The sequence below is a fragment of the Chiroxiphia lanceolata genome, chromosome 11 (genome assembly GCF_009829145.1).
Source record: "Chiroxiphia lanceolata isolate bChiLan1 chromosome 11, bChiLan1.pri, whole genome shotgun sequence".
NCBI classification, from domain to species: domain Eukaryota; kingdom Metazoa; phylum Chordata; class Aves; order Passeriformes; family Pipridae; genus Chiroxiphia; species Chiroxiphia lanceolata.
In genome coordinates, this window is record NC_045647.1 from 7,652,763 (window position 1) to 7,673,217 (window position 20,455).

General features: G+C 46.4%; 1 protein-coding gene across 1 annotated transcript in view; it reads left to right on the forward strand.

Annotated features, from left to right (window-relative positions):
- CADPS (calcium dependent secretion activator) overlaps positions 1-20,455 on the forward strand; it is a 211,082-nt gene that overhangs the window by 55,843 nt on the left and 134,784 nt on the right. Inside the window, 1 exon segment of the mRNA XM_032699168.1 lies at positions 18,754-18,834. Coding sequence (XP_032555059.1) covers positions 18,754-18,834 — 81 coding nt within the window.

Sequence of the window (20,455 nt, forward strand, 5' to 3'; positions counted from 1 at the left end):
AGACTTAGAAGGTACGGGAGAGAGGCATAAACCTCTTCATCAGCCAGCTCAAGTCAGATGTGAGGGACATGGGTGTTTTGCTGTAGATTTGGAGACCACAGATGTTAAACATTGATAGCTATGACAGGGAAGTGAGCAAACTTTCCCAACAGGTCTGGATGTGAGCCCTGAGTGCTGGTGGCCCAGGATAGCATGGTGTGAGATGGAGGTTGGAATCTGAACCCTGTTGTGCCCCAACCACAGCCAGGTTCCAGCGCCTTGTGGGCTCCTGGGCATTGGTGGAACCAGGCTGCCTGCTTGTGTGTTCATGCTTGAGCCTTAAGCATTCCTTAGACGTGCAGAGGAGGGGACAGCTAAAATTATAGGCATTTACCACAATAAATGAGAACAAAGAGCAGATGCATAATTTTGCTGTCCTCTTCTAAATGTGCTGCCTAGAGAATATGACATTTGCAGTGAAAGAAAAGTGCTGGGGAGGAAGCAGGCACAGTGACAGACAGTGACCATAGGGAAGCCTCCCAGACTTCACCCAGCACCCTGCTGAGTTTTGGTTAAAATACCTGGTCGTTCTTGCAGGTTCTGGAACGTGTCCCAAGCTTGTTTCTGCATCTTGACTGATTGCTGTTTCTGTGTCTTGACTGATTGCTGCCTGTGCTTACAGTACCAATATGACAGATGTCCAGTCGTCATTAGTCCACAGGAAGGGAAACTGGGCAAAGTCTATATTGAAGGTATTTTACTCCAGGTATCAACATAAAAATGTAAAACGTAGGACACAGCAAAATATTGGGTCACCAACAAAGCTGGGAGATCTTGGAAGCTAATACAGATTGCAGTACAATGCTGGAGGGAGGCATCGAGTGCAAGGATTTACTCCTTGGCTGTTCTTCAGCAGAAGGAGCATCAGTTGAGAGTTCCCTTGTTCCCAGGCTGAGGACCATGAGCTGTTGGCTTTGGTGAAGGGGTTTCCTAAACATAACTATCTTCTTTTGTGACCTAGTTAAGCCTAGAGTTGACAGGGAGAAAGTCTTTTGGGTAGTTTAAATTATAAAATTCTAATAGTTGAGTAATTAAAAGATCTCTTATTTCTTCTCGACACCAGTCATTTATCCTGCTGATATTTCTGCCAGTTTGTTGGAGAGCTCATGTTGTGCAACATTGGTGAAATGAGCTGTAGGCATGTGTTTGGCTGCCATTACCAGGAGTCTTGTTGTGTGCCCTCGTGCAGAACTGAGACCAGGACTGACAAAATAGCTGTGAAACAGGGATGTGGTTTCATAGAGAAATAATTGACACAATAATTTTATCAAATCATGTGATGCCTGTTAGGTTATGATAAGAATGTCATTTGCCAAGCACAGCACTTTATTTTGTATTTTAAAAGCACATTAAAAACCAGTGCTCTCTATTTCTGATACAGAACAGTCTATCAGCAACAGTTCCTCATCACTGTACCCACAATCTCCTTGTGGCTTGAAGTCATTCCCTACCCATGAATATCTAAAGTCTCACTATCTATACAGGCAGACAGTCATAAGACAAGGGGGGACAATTTTAAACTAAAAGAGAAGGGATTCAGATTAGATACTAGAAAAAAATTCTTCATAGTGAGGGTGGTAAACCACTGGCACAGGTTGCCCAGAGAAGCTATGGATGACAGGTTGGATGTTCAAGGCCAGATTGGATGGCGCCTAGAGCAACCTGGTCTAGTGGAAGGTGTCCCTGCCCATGGCAGGGGGGCTGGAATGAGATGATTTTTAAGGTCCCTTCCAACTGACACCATTCTATGATTCTGTATTTCTGTGAAAAATGTAAAATATCAAGTAGCCTGTTCATTCACCTTCTAACTCGACTATTCATTGATCTTTCTGCTTGTGGATTTTCTCTTTCTTTACCTTTTTTTCTCCCTAATAGTGGATTTTGGGTCAGAACAGTTGTGTTCAGATGGTTAAGTATCCATTGAATGTAAGTAAGCTGAAGGAGCTCTGGCTGCCACTGTCAAAATGATTCCAAAATAAGTTTGTGGAGGAGAGTGGCTTTCAGGTCAGACGAGAGCAGTGTGGTTTGGGTCTGCTTGCTTGGGGCAAACAGAGTTAGAGAGGATAATACCAGTTAGAATAATAGAAGAGCAATGCACTCTTAAGAACTGTCTTATATGCTGTCAGAGATCCATCATGAAAGTTACAGTGGCCCCTCATGGGTGTACAGCAGCAGCAGTATTTGGGAAAGGGTCTGTTCCCGAACTGTGTTTCTTGTGAACATCTGCAGTATTTGGGATGAGGAACGCGTGGTTTCTTTGTGGCTGGTACAACAGCTTTCTTCTGGGAATTCCCTGCTGAGAGCACAGTCCTTAGCAAAGCGAGAGGAGAGAACTGGACATGGGTTTTGCTGCTGGTTTGGCTAATTGATGAGGTGCTGTTTTCCCCAGGGGCACCATCTGCAGCCCTGCTGCCCCCCCAGCACCGCCTGGTCTGTGCCAGGAGGTGACTCTATGCCTTTCACGTGCAGTTTTTTGCCCAGCTGTGTAACTCCTGATCTCCTTTATTACCACTTAACATAGGCAAACATTTGGGGTCACTGCTTGGCCAATTTGTTCCGCCTTTATGTATAGAGATTGCAAAACAGCTGAGGATGTCTGGCAGCCACTAGAAGTTTTATTTCTGTGCATGAAAATAGCCAAAGATACATTCAATGAGATAATTGGGATCATTAAACTTTCCTATAGTAATGCCAGTTGCAATTTCATCCCTGTATGGCTAAAAACATAAGCACCATTAATGAACAAAAAAATAATAATATCTATTTCTATCCTAAATATAGCAGAAGGAGCACTGGCATTGTAACATCAAAATATGAGCCTGATCTGAGCTTTGTCATTAGTGATCTTATGAAGACCTGGTGTGCTTCAAAATAAGAGTGATTTTTCTGGATGACAACAATCAGAATAAGTTTTGTTTAGGCCAGATCAGTGGTTATCACCATCAAATGAAGCACCATATGAAGCACTGCAAGTCAGGAACTCCCCCTGGTATCTCTGTCTTACGTTTTGTCTCGTCTGCAGTCAGGGTAGCAAGAGAGCATGGGATGATGGAGGGAAGGGCAGTGCAGTGTGCAAGGACAGGAGAGCAGGCACATCTGTCTCCCTAAGGCTTCATGCCATACCAGCAGGCCACAGCAGAAGGGAATCTCTCTCTCTCCACTGTTGCGTGAAATTACTCGATGCCAGATATCAGTCAAAAGTAATTCTCTCCTGTTCAAAGACAGAGAGTTTGTAGGAATCATTAATAACAAAACTCCCTCTGTGCAGAGGCTGCTGGGATAGGGTGTGCCAGAGTGCTGGGGAGCAGAGGAAAAGAAAAATAGGTCAAATAAAGTCCTGCTGAAAAAGGAGTAAATGCTCATTGATAGCATGAAATCGGATGTAACTGAAATCAACAGGGACAAAGTCTGTTGGACATGAATTGGCCTGTGCCATGCAATCCTCACGGAAGGGAAGAGCAGGGCTGGTACAGCAGCTGACAGCGAGTAACAGCAAGGGATGGGCTCAGAAAAATTCACCAAGCAAAACAGAGTTCAGCATGCAATGGGAATGTCATTAGCTGTCTGCTGCAAGGCTGTCTGCAGGCTGCAATGATTCCTGCCTTAATGTTGAGCAAACCCCATCTCTCTGGTCTGACGGTAGTGATTTGTGTGGAGAGCTTTTCCAATTGCCTTGGGATGTGCTGGAAAACCCTCCTGGCTGCCTCTCCTGAGGAGGACTTGTGGACAGGGTTGAAATGGATATGGGACCACTTTGCTACAGTGGTTTGCCTGCTCTGTTTTCCAGCATCTGAAATAACTGTGCTACCCCTGCTTTTCTCAGGATGCAAGCCTGTAACCTCCAAGAGAACCTCTAGCAAACTTGTGAGGAAGATCAGCTCCTTTTTTTATCCTTGCCCCCCTTTTCTTCTTCCTTTTTTTCTGCTTCAGAAGAGGCTCTGGAGAGGACTTACAGGGAAAACAAGCGAGGAGGAAGTATGAGCTGTCATAAATAACGTTAAAACAAGAGTTAGACTTGCAGTAAAGTAACAAGGCACCTGGGAAGGTGGTGACAGAGTTGTGAAAGTTTCCAAAGTGCTTGTATCTGATTGATGCCTTGAGGGCATCAGCTAAGGGTTCTCAGGGTGTGTGTGTAAGCAAGGAGAACAGGATACAGCCACAACCTCAGTGGGCGTGCTGAGGTCTCCAGCCATGGTGCCAAGACATGTGAAGGTTTGGCTCTTGTAGGAGCTGGAAAGAAGAGCTGGACTTTGGGCTTTGTTTGCATGGAACCATGAGGAACTTAGGACCGCAGATAGAATGAAGACTGAAAGACTGAGCAATGCAGTGGAAGCACATGTATCTCTAAAGACAAAGTGAAGAGGAAGAGTGGTGAAGAAGGGGTAGGGATGAGGAGGATGTTTTGGGATCTGGTGAGAGTAAATTAGGGACTTCTGATGCTGAGCAGACCAGAGAGGATGTGACATTCAGAGAAGCCTCTGAAAAGACGATGAGGACAGTTGTGCATAAGTCTGAACTCAGGGACAGAACTGTAGCTGCAACGTCTACTCAGGTCTTGGCTAAATAAGCAGAGGAACCCTGGGAAACATTGTGGGAAACTGTTGTTCTTCTATAGGGCAGCAAAAAACCCCTCCCTGTTATCCAGATCTGGGATCTGCACTATAAAAATGTGTTGGAAAGGTCTTGGGAGTCATGTGGCAGGATTAGGAAGGACTAACAGTTTGGTTTACCTGGGAACACGGCCCAAGTAATTTGTCTGTTTGCAGATGTACTGGAGCGATGTTTAACCGTGCATGTACAGGAGCAGTAAAACTGGGATCAAAGCAGTTGCTGTTGGCTGCTTCTGACAGTCAGGGCTGGGAGAGCTGGGCAAAGGTTGTGGCAGCTTTTCTGTTTCCTGAAGGATACACCGACTGGTTTTCTGTCAGATAGTCTTTAGTTTGAATGGAGGGTCTGGCCTTAGCATAGGAACTGTAGGCTGAATTTTACTAGGGATGTACAGGACATTGCACAGGAAGGGGCTAATGGTTCATTTGGGGCTGGGAGCCCATCAGCCTCCCATGGCTAGGCAGATTTTGGACGCTGTGAAAGTGTTATTGCTGAATATAGAATCAAAATAGATCAATTATTTAACTGAACTTTGTCTAGGCTGGTTATTTCACTTTAGTCTGCAGTGGAAGTTGTGATGGGTTCTAAAAAGAGCCCTGGAGCCAGACGGATTGGAACTGTTTCCTGGCCACCTGCAGCCAGAAGCCTTTGCTATGGAAATGCCTGGGTTAGGAAGCAGGGCTGGGATGCACAGAGCGCTCGGTGCTGCTCGGCAGTGAGGATGAGGTGATGGCAGATAAGGGGACACTGCTTTGCCAGATGAAGTTTGTTACAAATTTCCATCTGCTCAGAAACAGAAGCTATAAGGTTTGTGCTGAAGAAGTAATTATTTGTTATACATTTTTAAACATGAAATCTAGTCCAAACGGCAAATATTTTTAGCGTGTGTCATTGTGCAGTTAAGAAAGCTGCCAGCAGCATAAACCAGAATAATGTTGCGTGGTGATCGAGCTGGGATGGGATTTTCTGCTTTGCCCATTTTCCCCTCCCCACGCCTGGGTGCTCATTCTTTCAGCTGGGCTCCTGCTCACAGGAGGCAGCATCTTGCAGAGCCGGTTGCTTTGCCACCCCCTCCATTCATCTTACCTGTAATGGAAAGCACACATCTGGCACAGGTGGGAGGCGTTTGGCTGGGTGTGAAAACGGCCCTGGAAAAATGGAACAGGATTGCTGGTTTTTCTCCCAGTGATATATGGAAGAGGCAATCTCACATCTCTTGGCTTTCAGCAAATGCATCCTGCTGGATGAACGTGCATGTGGTTTATAATGTAGGAAGATTTGGGATGAATGAAGCATTTTTCAGATTTTCGAGGAACTGGTTGAATTGTTTCAGCAATGTTTTACCCTCTACTCTAAATTTCCCTAAAAAATAATGAAAGAATGGATTTAAGGTGCATCTGAGCATTTTAGAAACAGAACAGCTTATGTTTTTAAGATTGCGGAAAATGTAGTTAGGAAACCTGTATGAAAATGAGTGCTTTTTGAGGGGTAGGATCTGTTGTGGATTGTGCTCAGTCTGTAAGCCAAATGGTTCAGTTATTCCCTGAGCTTTCATGTAAGGTCACAATGTGATCCTCAGTCAATTCCCTTGCACCTGCAAAGCAGCACAGGCAGGTATCCAGAGCGTTTCCCAGCTGTTCCAATTCCCAGCAAGAGTTTCCTCAGTTTCCTCCACCTTTCTTAAGAGCTCTCACAGCATTTGAGCCATCAGTCCTGTCAGAGTCTGCTTTTCCCTCTTGTCTTTCCCTATAACTCCAGCCAGAGGGGGAGTGGGATGCACAGGGTACGCAGCTGGGGCAACAATCCAACCCCATGGGTGGTGGTACACATACATGATTTTCTTCCAGTGCCCTGAGCACTGCTCTCCTTCCCTTAATTTCCATAGATCTGTTCCATTAATAGTAAGTAACAGAGGGGAAGGGTTTCAGCTGTAGGTTCCATAGGTGTATACTCCCGTGGGTTTATAGCTGGTAGCATCTGGTGGTACCTTCATTTGCAGTAAGAGGGTGACTCTAACAGCACCATTTTGACCCGATTACAGAGCAGAATGCAAAAAAAAAAAAAAGCTAAATTCCGTGTGAGTGCTTCTAGAGTGGCTTTTCTCTTTAATCTCTTCATTGGTGTTCTTTCCTAATTTCTGAAAAGAACCGCAGTAGTTGTCTGAGAGGAGCAGGTACTGATGCTGCAGACCCACAGTCACGGTTGCACTCTGGCTCACATCTGGATTCCAGATGTATGTTCTGCACTACTCTCTTGCAGGTCTTTTGTACATATGAAGTGTATTGTCATCAGTGAAAGCTCAAAGGGATGGCTGAGGGTAGACGCAGATGAAATGGGATCAGGGAGCAGGTTATCACCTTATTTTTGCAGCACATTCTGCCATTCCAAAAGCACCAAGAGACCTCAACAATAGCAGTGAATGTAAAACCATACTCTCTGAGTGTCCAGTATATTTTCCCTAACTCTGTAAGCGAAAGCCTCCTGCCCTGGTAACAATTTCAAAGGAAAGAGGTCATACCTTGATGAATGTAGTTTGAAATACCACATTTCCTCAAAAAGCGGGAGATGACGGTGCTTCGCACAGAGGAGCTGTGTGGCAGATACACTGTGCATCTACAGTGAAGCCTGACCCACCACCCAGTCCATGTCCCATCCTTAAATACATCATCTTTTGTTCATAGGACTCTGCTGCAGAGGACTGTGCCATCTCTCCTGGCATCCCAACCCTCTCCTTCAGGCTGCCCTTCCAGGGTTCATGGGTGGTGGGTGCTGCTCCCTTTTCTCCAGCTGTGTTGCATCCTGGCACGTGCCAAAGCTGAGGTAGTCCAGGGTTGGGATGAAGGTGTTGGGAAACTAGTGTTTTATTTTGATTTAAGTACAAAGAATGATTAGTAAAACAGTGTGAAAAAGAGCTCTCCACCCTATGAAGATGGAAGAGCTCTGGCTGGAGGCTCCATCCCTGCTGAGCTCTATGAGAGAGATAAATAAGAGGCAGTGGGTGAAGCTTGGAGGGGGACTGGGGGAAAGCTGGTGTTCATGCTGTCATGAGCACAGTGCGAGACCCTCGGAGTGACAGTGATCTCTTTCTGCCCTGGTGCCCCCATACACAGGGTGTGGGGATCCATGTCGCACACAGCCTCTGCAGAGAGCCTGGGAGGGAGCTGCGTGGGGCTGCAGGCAGTGCAAAATGCTCCACAGCGAGCTGGCTCCATTCGCCATCTCGTGGTGATGGCTGGCTGGGGCTGAGGTGTGCTGGGACAGCCTCAGCCGGGGGTGGGGGCAGGTGGACACCTGGGCGGTGGGGGATGGACAGACACCTCGTCCTTCCTCTCTGCCTGGAACAGGCTGTGGGCAAAGAGCTCTCCTGCACCTACTGGGAGAGCAGAGCAGGTTGAAAGATTCACACAATAATATTCCACACGGAGAAGGCTGTTAATGACAGGGGATATGATTGACTGCCTTTTTCTGTTGCTGCTGTATTAGCTCTATTTAAATCAGCTCACATTAACTGCAGTTATATTTAACATTGTCTGTCTACATGGCTGAATTTTTAGATTGTTAATTTTCAATTGCAAATCACTTAATTATGTCTGAACTTTTTATAAATATTTGTAACATGAGTTAATATTTTCTATTACATGCAATACATGGCCTGGAAAAAACTAATTGCTCTTAGTGCTGTGCACTGGGTCTGGCAGGAGCCCCCGAAGCCTTGATGCTCTCTTATCAGAAGGCTGTTGCGTTCACAGCTGATGTGTCAGAAACTGAGGTCTGTAGCCGGTACTGTGTGTGTGTTATGGTCAGGAAAGCCATTAGGATTCATTTGGCTCCCTGACAAGAAGAAAAGGAAATGCTTATTGCCCGCAGCGTGGTAACATGGTGAGGACTGGCAGCTCATGACTCTACATGTGTGTATTAGTGCTGCACTCCTGCAGCACTAATCTGGACATCAATATAAAAGGTGGAAGGTGGTGGCTCTAAGACTAGGAGAAATTTTAAACTGTAGTATTTTTAGGGTCTTCGAACCCCAGGGCCCCAAAAGCTTATCCCTGTTCCCATAGGGGAATACCCACTGCCCATCCTCCCCTACCTAGGCAGGGCTGCATGCAGTCCGGGTCCAGCAGACACAGATATTTGCCTCGATGAGTCTCCTGCAGGGTTTATGTGAAGGGTGGGAGACTGAACATCTCAGCTTTGTATCTGCCTGGCTCATGGCTGCAGCTCTTCTGCTCACGGATGTGGTGAGCGAGGGTCCCCAGGGCAGGGATGTGTAGTAGCCTCCCTGGCACCTCTGAGGGCTGATCCCCAGCCATATCTGCCATGAACGTGTTCTGCAGAGCAGCCTCCAGCTGGGGTGGCAGCTTCCAACATCAGGAGGGGAGGGAAGTGCAAAGCACCCTGTGAACCTTGGTGGGTGGTTGCTGTTGGGATGTATTTCCCCAGGGAGCAGCGCCCTGTCCTCGGGGTGCACTCGCAGCCTGTGCTGGCACAGGTCTAACTGGACTCTGTGGCATTGCCATGGCTCTCCCAGGCAGTGGGAGGGGTGTCGGGGGTCAGTCAGGACTGGGCCCAATTTCAGGTTGGGATGGTGCAATCCCAACCTGTAACCCATCTTCACAGCAGCCATGATTTGAGCTGGTTAGAGCAAAGCCAGGGCAGGCCTGGGAGCAGCAGTGCTGTGCTCTGTGCAGAGGGAGCTGGGCTGTCCAGCCGTGTTGCAGGAGCTGCTGCTGCCAGGCTGAAGCGTCTTCTGTAATTGTTATAGTATCTGTACACATAAATTATTTATTATACATTTAATGTGGGCACATAACAGCATTTTCCATATTGCATAGATGGCTTGCTCGGCAGACTGTCCTCACCAGTAAGGGGACAAGGGTAGTGTACCCCACAGGAGGACTTGCCCCATCTGCTAAGCTCTCCCTCCCCATGGTACCTTGTGCTGTATTCCTCCTTCTCTCATCTTAGGGACTCAGTGCTCCTAAAAGCGTCACATTTTTGCTCCCTGTGTTTGTTTCTTCATAGCCTTTTGCTGCTTTTCTGTGTCTGCTTCAATTCTTCTCACATCGTTGATCCTTAATGCAGGTGCCAGAGCCTCTCGCAAGGGTTGTGTGCGGGGTTAGATCCCACATGACAGCTCACAGCTCCACGTGGCCGTTCTCAGAGATACCATACATCCATTTTGTGCCACTAGTTCTTCAGAAGCAGAGTAGGTCCTGTTGGTGGGGATCAGGCAGTAAAAAAGCTGGTGGCTGTTCCCAATCAGCGAAACTGAGATTCTAATCCATATTCCTCGTGGGTTTTTTTTCCTGTTATTGGATGTTAATTATTTAAAAAAGAAGTGACTTTTCTGAAATGCATTCATATATTAGATAGGATTGGTATGACTAAGGGTATTGCTTCTGTTCAAAAACCAGGAGATTCCCCCTGAGGTAAACTTCTCTGAAACCTTTGAATGACTCAGAGCCCAGCTGTCTGGGCACTGCTCTAAGAAAAGCAAGGAAGTGACCTTTTAATTAGCATAATATAGTAATTTAGCATAATAATAGTGATTACTTATTAATCATTAATAGTTGTTCTTATGTATTGATCAAAAGGCCTTGCAGATGTGATGTTTCTGCTCTGGATTTTGATAAATTGATGCTAATTAGTGAAGTACAAGCCAGAGGGACTGAAATAACTGGATCTGCCATGGAAGGCAGTTCCCTTCCAATTCTCCATTGATGTAGGAAAGAGGTCTGATGGTGACCTACACAGTCACTGCTGGAGAAGTGCAGTCCTAGTCACGGGTGAGATCAGCAGCTTTAGCTCCCTTAGGACACTGTCCACTGGGAACATGTAGTGACTTCTTTGCATGCTGAGGATTTGCTGCCTAGAGGCTTAGTTCTCCTAACTGTTTTCTCCCTGACCTCACAGGAAAGTTTGCTGCGTCAAACCAGTGTGAAAGGCATCATCCTGTTTAGGAGATCGATCTCTTTAAGTCTCTGGCTGTGATAAATCTAAACTTCACAAATATCAAAATGCACTGCAATGAGCAACACTGCAATTTTTGCTGGTTTAGTCCTTGAAAAAGTGGGAGCCATAACCTTCCCTCTACATTCCCTTTCCCCATTTTCTGCTGGTAGCCTGTTGTTTGGCATATAAGGGAACTAAAACCTTGCTGTTCATGGCCTGTCTCTGCTTTGTCAGTTCTTTGCTTAGAGCTTTCTGCAGAAAAACTATTATTGCATAGACACCATTGGAGATGTTCCCACATCTTATTCCATCACTTCTAATCATGCGGAAGTGCAGCTTTGCTGGACTAGGTCCTCATGCAACTTGCTTTAGCTCCAAAAGCCAAAGCCCATTTTGAATTACATGATGAGTATGTCTACCAATAAGCTTTTAATCAAAGATGAGGATTTAGGTCAGATGTGTAGACCATTCTTCCATAATGACTAGGGTGAACTAATTGAGAGTAATTCTAGCTGTAAAACTTACTTGGAACTCAATAGTAGTTTATTGCCCTGTTTAGGAAATTCAGGTGATTCTTTTCCCATTAACTCATGTGAAATTCAGCATATGATAAGCTGTAAGGAAACATAGGCAAGCTAAATGTAGTGATCTACCTCGAGCAGCATCAACCAGCCAGTGCTCCAGTTTCTTTGGTGGTGCCAAAGCTCAGCATATGTTGCCCGCACGCCTTCAAGCATCCTTATGCAATGCCATAAGATGAGGGTATTAAGGCATGCTCAGAGGTCAGAGCCTCTGGACAGCTTTAGTTTTCAATCCCTTTCAGTGTCGTACACCTCTCACGGATGATCTTGCAGAGGGATTTGCAGGGTTCAAAAGTTCTCTGGCCACAGATGGGAAGGACGTGTCTTTCGAGTGGATGTGCTTTGCCATCCCTTTTCTTAACAGCTTGCAAAACGTTTGCAAAGGCAGGCAGTGCTTTTCCTTCCCCTTCCTGTTTTGCTGAATCTGGTTTTTCATTTTCTTTGATTTATCACTGCACATAAATCTGGAGGTATCTTTGCACAACCTCCTAGAAAGCTGCGTGCTGGGTTTGCTTGTCTCAGCTTTCCTCAGCCCTGCAGCGGAGCCTTGCAAACCTGCAAAGGGGGTGTGGTGGTAGGCAGGTATGGCACAGGGAGATTGTCCTCTTTTCCTGCACAGGATCCATGCCTAGCACCTGTCTGCTCTTGCCACGACACCAGCAGTTGTTGGTTGATCCATCAGCGCTCTGCAGATGAGCTGTGGGTACCCATGGGTGCTGCTGTCTGCAAGCAAGGAGGGCATGAGAAACTTCTGCCCGCACAAGCCACCAGTCCTGCTCTGAAATATGCTGGGAATCAGCTCAGTTTGTGGGATAAACAGATATCCAAAAGGATCGTAGTGAATTTGAGGGTGGATCTCTTGACCTCACCTAGTGAAGCAGGCACAGTCCCAGTGTCTGCAGGCAGATGTGATGGGTGGGAACCTGCACAGCCCGGGCAACTGCTGAGGCACAGAGATTTATTGCAGCATTCTAAGATTCACACTGGGGCAAGGAAAGGCTGCTCTACATCCCAGGGAATATTTTCACTGACAAATCTACCGCAACCCTAAAGTTTGTGGACCATGAAATGAGATTTCTCTTTAAGAGAGAAGAAGAGAAGCATCAGCCCTTACTGAATTATCCAAGTCCTTTCTACTGTTTTAAATCACCCTCCCAGGACCCCCTGAGTGCTCTCTCACAGCAGCAGTCGTTCATTAGATAACCCAGGAGTTTGCCACGATAGTGGGAGCAGGTACACATCCACAGCAAACAGCTGACTGTGCAACTCCAAATGGAAGCAACTGAATTCCTGCAGTATGGGCCATTTCACCTATACACGAGCAAAATGGTGTGAGCTTCTCTCCAGGGGAGCAGGTTTGTCACTTTTTGGGGTGCTAGAGCCCTGAAGCTGTGTGAGGAGCTGACAGGGGCTCACAGAAGGAAAAGCAAAAAATTTGGTGAGGTAATATATGCAGATTGTAATTCCTTGAATTAAGGGGAATTTTACATTGTGCTAGAAAAATTCTGCATGACTCTGAACCTAAGGGGCTGATTTGGAGAGGTCTGACTGGCCAGAGGAGAGGTGGCCTTAAGCATCCCTGTTGTGCAGTGGCACTGGGAGATCAGTCCCTGAGATGTGCAGGGATCATACAACATTGCAGTCCTGAGAGCTGGTGGAGAGATGTTCTGCTGGTCCCTCCAGGTCTTCCAAAATCCTGTCTTGAACCGCATGAGTGATAGTTGCTGAATCCGTGGTTGGGCTGTGCTGATGCTGCTGGTTTGGCTGATGTGGGGAGGTGCCTGACATAGTGAAGCTGTCCTTGCTCTCATTTCAGATCCCAAGGCAGCCAGTGGTCTGGGGCTTGCACTTTGCTGCTTGGAGGGTTAGCAAGTTGCCCAGGACATTAGTGACTTACCCTTCTGAGGCAGCTTAGCACTGGTCACATTCCCAATTTAAAGGGAGATCAGAATCCCACCTGTGGTTGAAGAACATCTGAATGTTCAGATCCTCCTGAAGCTTGCTGCTTCAGACTCCTGGGAAGAGGTTGGGGCCATGAGTGTCGGACTGCCACCTTCCCACTGCCCTTTGCCACTCATAGAGAGGAATATTTGCTGTTGGTAGGAAAATGATGCTACAGAGCAGTCCGTGACATTGGCATGGAGTGTGGCTCAGGAAGCTGTGTGCCACATGGTGCCACTCTGTCCTGTTTCATGGCACTTTATCTCCTAAAACAGCAGTTATGTGCTAAGAAATTGCTTCCCTGCAACAAGTCACTTTGGGGGCCACATGTTTTTCAGTTGGAGCACTCCATGATGCTGATGCCACAAGTTGTGAGTACTCCTGGAGTGACAGATTAATTATTAATTGATGTGGCTTATGAATTTTTCAGTGTTTTCTCACACTGTGCATCACAAAGGGAAACCACCTTTTACGAGACAAAGATCTCTCTTAAAGCCCTACATCAAAGCTGCAAAATTGTCACCCATATTGTGATCTTGTTCAGCCTTCACATGAACATGTTTGCTTTGAAATACTTAATCAACCATTTGCTGAGCTACAGAGCTCCCAGCATGTCAAAGGATGAGCTGCCTTGAAACTTTCTCTTTGAGGCTTTTGGCACTTATAACCATGTATGACACATGCTGCACCAATTATTTTGGGAGGACTTAAGCCAGGCTTAGGAAGGACATGAGCGTGTCACGGTGTTTGTCTTTGTCCTCCAGGGACTTGTTTTCCTCCCAGGGAAAATCATTCACAAAGTGGGTGCATGGTGGTGTGCTGGACACAGGGATAGAGAAGATTAGTGATGAGAGTATCCCCAGCCAGAACAGTCCCTGCTCAGCAGCAGCCCACCTGCACCTGCCTCCAACTGTGCAGCCATTCCCTGGTGCTGATGCTGCCGTGGGGGAAAACCAGCACAGGCAGTGACTGAAGATTTCTTGGACACCTGGACTAAATGCTTTCCCTTCCAGAAGGTGAAGAGCCAGATGTGTTTCTGTTCCCAGTGCAGCGCAAAGCAGGTTGCTGCCGCTCAGTGTTTGCACTGCCAGAGCATTTAAGATGTGGTTTTCCAGAATCCCACTGCAAATGGCTGGTCTTCTCTAGAAGCACATGACACAGGTGGGTGACTGGGTTCACCATGTTGTAACCCTTGTCAAGGGAGGGGAAATGCTTCCAGAGCAGCCCTAGTTATGCATCAGGAATGGGGATGTCGTGACACTTGCTGTCTTTGCTGGGAAACAGGGATCAGCATTAGCAGTGACTGACAGGGAGGAATTACATTGTTAAATGGTCCCAGTGGTTTCTGGCTGGGGCTGATGGCAATTATACCAACAATATCTGTCACATACACAGCATAAATGCCAGGCATTGAAGGTTGTATTTGTATGTTGCATCCTGTCACTGTAAATCCTGACAACATTATTTCCAGCAGTGCTGAGCTTAGAGCGTGGGTGTAGCTCCCATGTCCTGTTTCACTCACTTGTGTCTGTTGGGATCATGTCCCATCAATCCATGTTTGGTGGCATGGCCAGATCCACTCTGCTCTTACTTACTGGCCAAGTGCTGTGTACAGTGTGTCACTTGTGCCACCAGCACGGACCCCAGGCTGGATGGGTTGGCCCCAGCTGCAGCCCTCTGAGGCATGAGAGCTGTGCCCTGCTCAGTCCCCAGGCAGGTGGGTGGATCTGAGGTGTGAATCTGAGCAGAACTGCTTTGGCCATAACAAAGAAGGAAAGAGGAGGGCAGCCTGCGCTGCTCCAACATCACTTTTGGGGCCAGGGCTGCAATTGTAAACAGTTAGGCTTTCAACTGTGATAAACTGAAGTTGGAGCTTTAAATATATAACACTTGAATTCCAAAAACACAGGGGTTTAAAGTAACACTGTAACCCTGTTCATGTCCTTGTACTGCATTTGGCATTTCCTGGGATGAATGGAAGTGAGCCTGGCCTCTGGACTTTTAAAAACTACAAGGCTCAGGCTGGCTCGTGTGTGGGAGGTCTCTGAACCAGCAGTCAAACAGTTTAGGTGTGGGTTTGGTGGGTACCTATCTTGCTGCAGATATTATGACCTTATTAGGTTGATAGGTTTGCATCTGCTTATGCCTTTCAAAGGTGTAGGGGGATTATCTCCTATTCCTCTGGGATAACATGAAGAAAATTCTCTCAGTGAGTTTGTTTCGGGGGGGTGAAAGCAGAGGGTTGCTGCTGCAGGCCAGCATCTGGTTCTTACTGGCAATGAAAATTGTCAAACTCACATGATGAACATTTTAAACCTGTTTCTTTCATTTACTCATGCCCACTAAAAATTATTCCTTATTAACAGTTTATATGTAAAAAACCCTTCTTTTGCAAGGCCTTCTTCGTGCAGCTGAACCCTCACCAGGGGTTAAAGTAGACACCTATCCTGCAGCACCTGCAGTGATGGGCTGGCTGTGATGCCAGTCAGTTTTGGGTTCCACTCAGAACTTCATCTACATTTATTTTTTTTTTTTTTTTACTTTAGCAACTGTTACACCAACATCGATAATCTCTGCAGGGCAGGCAGAGAGAACTAATGTCATATGCGGGTAGACATATGAAAACATCTAATTTACCAGCAGGCAGTTGGGTAATGATCAGTTGAGAATTGCAAATTATGTACGTCGTGTATTTGTGGCACACTGCTGAAAAAAAGCCCAGTGCATATGACTAATCATATATATACTGAAATTTATAATACTTTTCACATTTAATTGACTGGGGCAACCTTATTATTTATATCTTTGCTTTATTCATAGCACACCCATAACATAGTCATAATGCAGAACGAAACTAATTCAGTTTCTCTTTGACTTTGTAAATCATTTATGTATTTGGCTGTCAAGTATTTGAATATAAAGTGGGCACGCATGTGGCAGATTAAATAAATAGCTGATTCTCTAGTTAAGAAATTGGGAGTTTAATGGTGTTATGGTCTGTGTTGCCTTACTTGGATGTTTGGTCTTGCTTAGGTGGCATGCCTCACATTTGCCCCTTGCCTTATTTCACAAGTAAAATATATTTTATGGGCACCAGCATTATTCTCTTAATGACCCTGTATAGTGTTACGACTGTGTAAAATGTACTCGACTCGCTTTGGTGGCAGCAGGAGCCTTTTCCAGGCACAGGAGGAGACAGTGGCTGAACTGTTGGGCTGCTGCTCTCAGTCACAAGAGATCTGCTGAAAGGTGCCAGGAGGACAGGCAGGGGCTGCCTCATTAGTACTGTTCTATAGACAACAAGAAGAAAATGTTATTTTGGCTACCACAGGCTGTGATTGCTTTCCCAAAGATCAGTTTTTGCCATGGAGCCATCATGCCGAGTCAAAAATACAGCATGGAAAGATTTTTTGTTTCTTTTAAATACTGGATTACTTGGCTTGGCATCACTACTTAATCTTGGGAAGCGCAGCCATGGAAGGCAATACCTTACCCACTCAGCCACAGCCACGGAGGCTGCCTGGGGTGCTTGTTGCCTCCTAAGAAAAATAATCTTCTGCAGTCAGATCTTTCTTTGACACCTGTAGCATCACTGGAAAACATCTGCAAAATCAAGATAGTGCAGAAAGCGTGAGGCAATTTGCTGGCTCCTTATCATACCACAAAACTAACCCTCCTCCACAGCAGCATCCTCGATTTCTAAATTTAGCGCCTGAGTTATTTTGGGTAGTGTGTGATTAACCTCAATTACTGTAGCTCAGATGGAATTCAAATAATGCCCCTTCTTTCAGAGTTGCAAAGAAGTGGAAATCTGGGACTGTACATTTCCTACCCTTAATGAAGCAGCTCTGACAGCTGCTTGCACACTGATGCAGGATAGTTGCAAGGTGCACTTGTTCACAGAGAAATTAGTGGAGGCAGCTTGTCCCAAAAGGTGCTGGTGGTCCATGTCTCTGTGCTAGCTTTGGGATCAGGAATATAAAGGTGAAAGGTTATGTGGTACAGCTGGTGTGAATGAAACCACTGAAGCTTCAGTGGATTTGTATCATAGTCAGGACACTTTGTAGTTTTCCTGAATTAAAACAGTAATGAAGACTTACAAAAGCTAATCAGAAATACACTTTCCTTCAATCTCAGGCAAAGTCAATGTTATCTCTCTGAAAAATCGTAAGAGGTGAAGCAGTGTGCAAATAAACACCTGCACTTGTGCAGGTCTGCATGAGTGTGTGCAGGAGAGGGGAGGTGCGGGATGCACAGGCAGACGGCCAAGGAGGTGCCGTGGAAAGTGGTGGGCTGGGGGAAAAGTGTCGTGTAGCTGGAACTTTCCAGACTGCACTGCACCAACCGAGCCTTTCTTGTGTCAAGCAGTTTGTCTCCAGAGAAGGATGAAGCCCAGGGAGGTGATTAGCACAACCCCAAGCCAGCAAACAAAGCTCATTTGCACGTAGCAGTCGATGGGAGAGCTGACCCACAGCGGCTTGTGGCAATTGCCTTTGCTGGGAGCCATAAGGAGCTGATAATTTGAAAACAAAGGCAGCATTTGAGGAGGGGGAACCAACCCTCCTACCTGAAGTCACATTGGCTCAAGGAGATGAACTAAACCAGTAAGGTTTTGCATCAGGCTGAGCTTGGGTTTGTGCCTCGTGGGTGGAGCAGTGCCATGACCACCCTGCTGACCACGTGTCTAGCCTTGTGCCGTGGCCAAAATGACCCCAAAGGAGTCTAAAGAGCAGTGAGAATCTGGAAAACAGCTATAAAATTGCCACCTCATTATAGCAGTTGTTGGATTGATTTTGTGTGTTTTTCCTGTTCTGTGATTTCATACCTGTGTATTCCCACTAAAAATAACAGACCTGCTCCAAGTCCTACCAATAGGAAACTGTTTGCAGCAGTCACTGTGCCTCTTCCACCTGTGCTGTAATCACTTACTTAACTGGCAGAAACAACATTTTGCCCTCAGAAGACATTTCAGAGCTGGCCAGATGCCGAACACTGAACCACAGGGCTGTGGGCAGTGCGTTGCAAAAAAACACCCCAAAAATACCCCCATAAAATCTCTGCTGAAGTCTGCTGAAAAACTGATGACACAAATTAGGTGGTAGCACAGGGATGCAGCAATATGGAGGAAAAGAGAAAGAAAATAAGCAAATGCTGTTGCTGTGCATTTCTGCTGAGCTGCCTTATGTTTTTTCTGGGTGGCAAGCAGGGACGAGGGTGTTTGGCTTGGTGATCTGGAGCTGCTGAGTGTCCTGCCCCAGCACAGGGTGCTGTAGGCTTCTCAAACGCCAGTGAAGTGATACCTCTGGAAGGCACCTCACTTTCCAGGGTTTCAGGTAGTCACCATCAGGGTTTGCTGCCAGACTGGATCACAGGGCAAAGTGGCTGTAAGACCTCAGGGTGAGGATGCTCAGCCCCAGGAGGCAGCTGGGCAGGTACCAAAACTGTCTGTCTTGGGATGGTGAGCATCGTGGGCGTCCTTTGGGGGGGCTTCTCTTCCAGAAGGTGGCCCATCACCACTCCCTCTATGCTATACTTCACTGATAATGTAGTGCAGGTGGTCAGCTGGAAGAACTGAACTGCTCGTAAAGGTGCTGCATTGGTTAATTTTTCGCTTTTTGTTTTTATACAGCTGGACAACCCAGATGAGCAAGCAGCACAGATCAGGCGTGAGTTGGATGGACGTCTCCAAATGGCAGAGCAAATTGCCAAGGTAAAAAAAAGTCTGCTGTTATTAATAAGCTCTTCATATATAAGTAGTTTGATGCAGCCCCCAGGTTCTGTCATTCTCTTATGGGTTTTTTCTCCCAGTAATCACCATATAAAAATTACCAGGTTTTTAACTATAAACAAAACAACAAGTACAGCTGAAGCTGTTGTGATGTGCGTTCCTTGGAATGTCCTGATGAGCTGGGACAGGTTGGGTTCCTGCAAAATCCCTTACAAATCCTCACCAGTGGCAAAGATATTGTCAAACTCTGTCAAATTTCTGCGTTGGGCAATAAGGTGTGTGATGGCATGTACAAAGGAGACAGAAATTGCCCTGAAGGGATTTGTGCCTTTTGCTGGGCTGCTGGGAGCCACAGTTTCCTCCCTGTAGGTAGATGCTGCCTCAGTAAAGGTACTTCAGATGTGTTGTCCCAAACAAGTTCACACTATGCGTGAGAGCAGTCAGGCCAGCACTGCACCCTGCAGGCATTGCTGCTGTTTGGAGCAGCAGGCACAGGACCTCCAAAGAGTTTTGGTAACCAAGCACCTGGCTAAGCTCCCTAGAGACCCTTCTGTAAGGAGCTGTCTCCCTAGGAACAAATCACACCTCACACAGTGCAGATTTGTGTGGCCTCTGATGGACCATAGATGGAGAGGGTTCTGTTGACATCAGTAAAGCCAAGATTTTATCCTTGCCTCTAATTAGATGCTCTGATAAAGCCCTAAAGGGGCTGAAGTCATTGGGAGTGATCTATCTGGCCATTCTTGATAATCAAGAAACCATTTCTAGAAGGAAAAGAAAAAGGTCTAATCAGAGAGGCAAGCTCAGTCTAGGGGCCTGCCTTTCAGCAGCAGCTCTCCCAGCACTGACCTGTGCCCAAATCGGGATTTTTCATAGGAAAGGTAATATCAGAGCTGTTTGCAGCCACACTGATATCCCTGGGTATGAAAAGCAGAGCACATTCATTTATGGTCAGGCATTAGCAAGGGTGCTGTTGGTGCCTGCACAGCTCCTCCTCATTAACACTTCTGTTAAACAGCTGCTGCTGTTGCGTCTTCAGGGACATAGGCTCTGGTTTTCCCCACTTCACTGATAGAATTAGTGAGGTGGCCAAGGACGACGTGGCCAAATGGTGGTGCAGCAAAACAGCAAACCGACTGCAGCTCTTTTGTTCAGTATTTGGCCCTTTGCCATTTTATTCCTGTCAAGAAAACCTACAGTACTCATTTGCAGTGAAATGTAGGCCCCCGTGCAGAGCACGGCTGCTCCGGTTCCGAGATGGGTAGCCAGGCCCTGAGTGCCAGAATGAGATTGCCTGGTTTTGTTGTTTCATTTTCTCTTTATGGCATGTGGGACAACAATATGCATGATTCAGTAGCAACCAGCAGAAGCTGCAGCTTCATGAATTATTTTTTGCAAAAGAGAATTTGCCATTTCTATTCTTCCCCTAAGGATGCTGAAAACAAACCATGACACTGCTGGCCCTGTGAGAGTCAGTCAGGGGAAACTCCTCAACATAACCTGACATATCCCTGTGCAGAATTCAACCTTCAAAATACAACTGTGCAGCTTGGAGGGTGGTTTCGAGTAAAAGGAACTTACCTGTGATCCAGTTGGCAGCTAC